At 27.6% G+C, this 4,789-nt stretch overlaps 1 protein-coding gene across 1 annotated transcript; it reads left to right on the plus strand.

Annotated features, from left to right (window-relative positions):
• Positions 1–1,316: 1,316 nt before the first annotated feature.
• LOC107488868 (BAG family molecular chaperone regulator 1) lies at positions 1,317–4,296 on the plus strand. The gene is made up of 4 exons (XM_052253312.1): positions 1,317–2,290; positions 3,208–3,464; positions 3,770–3,916; positions 4,015–4,296. The coding sequence occupies exons 1-4, from the start codon at positions 2,065–2,067 to the stop codon at positions 4,123–4,125; spliced, it is 741 nt and encodes a 246-aa protein (XP_052109272.1). The 5' UTR covers positions 1,317–2,064; the 3' UTR covers positions 4,126–4,296.
• Positions 4,297–4,789: the final 493 nt, after the last annotated feature.

Below are 4,789 nucleotides of genomic sequence, written 5' to 3' on the forward strand. Positions count from 1 at the left end.
ATAATTTCCAAATTTCATTGTATTATACAATTTGTTTTATTAAGTACTAAAAGTAATTCTTTCGTTCAGACTTTCTTCCCTTTCAACTCACTTGAAAATCTTGAGAAAAAATTGGTAAGAGGGGATGTTGGAAAATAAAGAAGAGGATAATAGGTTTTCTTTTATTAAAGGAAAAATAAAGATTTTTGAATTTTTATGTGTCCTGTCTATTTAATTTACCAAATATAATATATAAATACAAATATTTTATATTCATGTTTCAAGTATACGTGTCTATATTTATATTTGAGGATGTACACTAATCAAATACAGCTTAGATAATTATAGATTAATATCATTTATTGATATTTGTTTGAATAACATATGTTTATAATCAATCTTAATTTTTTTTAGATGTTTGATCATCATTATTTAAATGATATATTTATTTTTAATGCACCTGTAAAAGAAGTTGTAAATTAAATTACTAATTATAAATGTCATGAATTGAGCGAAAACTTGAGAAAGATAAACACAATTTATGAAAGTCAATAATAATTTTTTTTTTCACACAAATTATAACTAAGAGATTAATATATTATGAGTTTAAGAGAATTTTTTAATTTTAACAAAATTTAAAAATTAAACTAGAAAACTTAATCAATTTAAATTTACAATAAAAAAATTGAAAACCCTAATTATAAATATCCAATTTTATAAGAAAGTAAAATCAATAGTCATAATATCTATTTTATTTATTTAAGCTGTCAATTCTAAATACTTTTATTCTGCTGTCCTTGATGTAATTTATTTTGCATTTTAAAAAAATATTATTTAAATAACAGTTTCATTAAATTAAATTCAATAAATTAACAATTTCTCGTAGAAATAATACTCTACTCATCATCACTTTATGGTGCATCATATACTACATTAGATTAGACTGAGTAGGCATGGAACTTAATTAGAACAAGAAGATGAAAATAAATCAACCACAAACCTAAGTAAGGAACCATTGCCATCCTAGAATGGCTGTAAATTTGTAGCAACCAATGCGGCTATTAAAATGAGAACTGATATTTGAGTTGAGTGGAGGTACACTAAAATTGTATCCCACTCATAATATTCACTGAACATTACTCACAGAATATGATTTTTAATTTCTTTCGGCTAATAAAATGACTTCCTATTCCACCTGAAATCTCAAAGGAAACAGACAAGTGACAACTGGCTCCACCTTTTTCTGCATTCACTTTCGTCTGTGCCATTTTTCCTTAATAAAGTTACCTTTAGAATTCAATTTTTTTAAAAGATAGTTCGAGTTGAGGAAAAAAGTTGTGAGTCTGTAAAATCTGTTATAATTCAAAATTAGAATAACAAATTTAAATATTAAGAACAACACTAGTTTGAAACTCCAACCATTGTTCAGTGTTCTTCTTTCTTTTTTCCCCTCTAGTGTTCTCATATTCTCACCGACATTTAACTACATGTATGCATTCATCTACTAAAGGTGAAACAGAAGAAAAAGAAGAGCAAAAACAGCAAAATTTATTGTGCCCTTTATCTCCTCATTAAATTTTCCTTCTTCCTCAATTCTTATGTCAAAAAAACCATACAACACATTAAATTTTGACCAAATCTCACTTCCCAGGGTGAAACCTTCACTATAATAGACAACCAACCATCTCTCTCTTCTTTACTTCTCCCTTTTTAATTTTCACTTGTTCATATCCTTTTAGATTCTTCTCTTCTAATTCTGATACTTTTAAGTGGTGCCCATTTGTTTTCTCTACTATTCTTTTCCCTTATTCTTGTATTTCTGGGTCGTTTTTCTTTCTTATTTATCTTCCACCGACTACTAATAAACCCTCAATACAAGGTTCTATAGATTTACTTTAATTTCACTCAACTTTCCTTTTCATCAATTGCAACATGTTATGTGTAAGAGGCTTTTTGGTTTGCTAAGGTTGTTCTTTCTTAATTTCTTCTTGTTCTCTTACACAAGGGAATAGTAGTACCTAAATTGTTTATTGGAAAGATTCAAATTAGGCTTGAAATTCTAACAATATATTCTTTCCTTCAAAGATGTCACACAATAAAGAAACAACAACGATGAGCAGCAACAACATGTTTTCTAAGGGTAAGAAATCCGGTCATGAATGTGAATTAAGGCCAGGTGGAATGCTTGTTCAGAAGCGTGATTCAAACTCGGATCGAAACTCCGATTCGGCTGCAATGTCCACCATCATGGTTAAAGTGAAATATGGATCTGCATATCACGAACTTCGTGTTAGTTCGCATGCAAGTTTTGGTAAATGCAGATTTCAAAAGTTATTCTCTTTTCCTATGTTTAGGAGACTTAACTTATTTGGAGAAGATGGAAATATAAAATCTTAAAATACTTTTGCTATATGTTCTTATTTTTATTTTTAATATTTTTTATTTTCAAAGTTTGGTGAAAATTTTTTTTTATACCTCTTAAAGTTTTTTTATAAAATTCCAAAAATAAAAGGCACAAAAAATCAAATTAAAAAATAAAAATACAAACTAAATACGTTTCAAGACAAATTCGTATCACGAATTTTGTATTAGTTAGCATGCAAGTTTTGGTAAATGTAAATTTTAAAGTTCTCTTTTGCTATGTTTAGGAGACTAAACTTATTTGGAAAAGAAAACAAAGATAAAAATATAAATTTATTTTGGTTTGAGTTTTTATTTTTTATTTTTATTTTTAAATTTTGTTGCTTTTGTGAATGAAAAAATAAGAAATAAAATAAAAAATTATTGTTTTCATTTTTTTTCTTCACAAAAATTAAAAAATAAAAATACTAAAAATAAAAAATAAAAAATACAAATACAAATAATGCATCCTTAGTTTGGAGACAAATTTTAATATTATGTCTCAAGATTTTATATTTTCTTAGACTATTATAAATTATATATATATGCCAAAAATATAATTTTTAGAACGGAGTTAGACTCATCTAGTCTCAATTTTAATATGCTATAAGAATTTATTTAATCCAATGTTGTTGAATCATTTACCTATTAATATTTATTCTCTGGGTTATGAATAAGATAATATAATGATAAACAAATAATATTTTAATTTCTCTATTATATCGTCTGTCTTAATATTTCATATCTTGGAACAATTATAATGTGTTCCATTTTACAACGATGATGATGAGTTGTTTTGGGTTATGCATGGTTCATTTTGGGGTGCAGGGGAACTGAAGAAGATGTTGAGAGAATGTACAGGGTTGCATGCTCAGGATCAAAAGTTAATGTTTAAGAAGAAAGAGAGAGATTCAAAATCATATTTGGACGTTGAAAGAGTCAGAGATGGATCAAAGTTGGTGCTTTTTGAGAAAATTGAGAGCAGAGAAAGAAGGATGCTTGAGACCTTAAGAATTGCAAAGAAGGAGAAAACCTCAAAATCCTTGAAGGAAATTAATCACCAGGTTCAACCACTTGCTCACAAGGTATCTAATCTAATCTTACAACTTTATATGCATATTTTTATGTCCACTTCTCAAAATAATATTATTCCATCAAATATTCATAACATTTTTCGTTATACATGAAAAGTTAGTTCTTTCTAGCGAACTAATATTTTGAGACAAAATTGATAGCTCAATTACTAAATGATATTTTAAATTTTTAAACACAATAAAATAAATAGTTAGCAAATAATCTTTGAATTTTGGAGAGATAAAATCGGGTTTTACCTTTTTTTTCTTTTTTTTTTCATTGGAATGAATGACTTTAATGTAATAAAATTAAGTAGGTTTCAGCTTTGGAAGCTGGTGCTTCTACAGGCGAGGTTGTAGCAGAGTTGCATATAGAGAGTTTGACAGAAAATCTGATGAGAATATTGATTACATTGAATGAAATTTTCGCTGAGGGGGACCTGAAATTACAAAAAAGTGAGCAGGTGATTACTAATTAAGATAGATTTTCGTAGATGCAATATTAATCCATGAATTGATATATACTAATTATTTATTATGTCATCTTATGTATGTTCGTTAGTTACGTAAAAGGGAAAAAAACGTGCCTCAAAAAATTAAAGCAGTGGAGGAGCAACAACTAAAACATTGGGACTCAGTTGTTGTAACAACAAAATGGGAAACTTTTGATTGAGGCTATTAAATATCTTAATTACTGGCTTCTTCTCTTCCCTTCATGTAACGCTTTTTCTTCTCTCAATTATATTATTGGGCTATAACTTAATTCCAGAAGCTACTAGTTTCTTACTAGCAATAATTAATGGGTAGTTCTTGTTTCATTTTCCAATAAATATCCCACCCGACATATTTTTTATAGAACTGATTAGTTTTTGTGCCAAAAAAAATACAATGACTTTTTTTGGTACAGGAGCTAATCTGTCTCATAAAAGTAAAGCTCAGACGCCGGATTGGTATTTTTTTTTTGTCAAAGGCCTCATTGTCTTTTGAAGTAATCGTTAGAGGCTGTTTTAGATTTTTCTCTAAGTATTTTAAACAATTCTTTTGAATATTTGAGACTAACGTGTAAATGACTGAATGTACAGTTTTTTTTTATTTATTTTTTATTTTTATGAGTGAATGTACAGTTTTGTTGTTACATGTGAATGTGATAAAACAATAATGTATCAGACAGTTTTTCACTTGATTAACTACTTATTATTAACATGTGGTTCTGCCTAACTATTTTTGTAGCCACAAATTCATCACTAATGAACAAGGTTCTGAAAATCGAATTGATTCCATTGAAAACTGCTAGCTTTGGCAATTTGATTTACAATACAAAACCGCCAAGAGAAAAA

The sequence above is a fragment of the Arachis duranensis genome, chromosome 1 (assembly GCF_000817695.3).
Source record: "Arachis duranensis cultivar V14167 chromosome 1, aradu.V14167.gnm2.J7QH, whole genome shotgun sequence".
Classification (NCBI taxonomy): Eukaryota; Viridiplantae; Streptophyta; class Magnoliopsida; order Fabales; family Fabaceae; genus Arachis; species Arachis duranensis.

Coding starts and splice junctions, on each gene's coding strand:
- LOC107488868 (XM_052253312.1), top strand. CDS start 2,065: ATGTCACACAATAAAGAAACAACAACGATGAGCAGCAACAACATGTTT. Junction 2,291..3,207: donor TAGTTCGCATGCAAGTTTTG/GTAAATGCAGAT, acceptor TTTGGGGTGCAG/GGGAACTGAAGAAGATGTTG. Junction 3,917..4,014: donor AATTACAAAAAAGTGAGCAG/GTGATTACTAAT, acceptor TATGTTCGTTAG/TTACGTAAAAGGGAAAAAAA.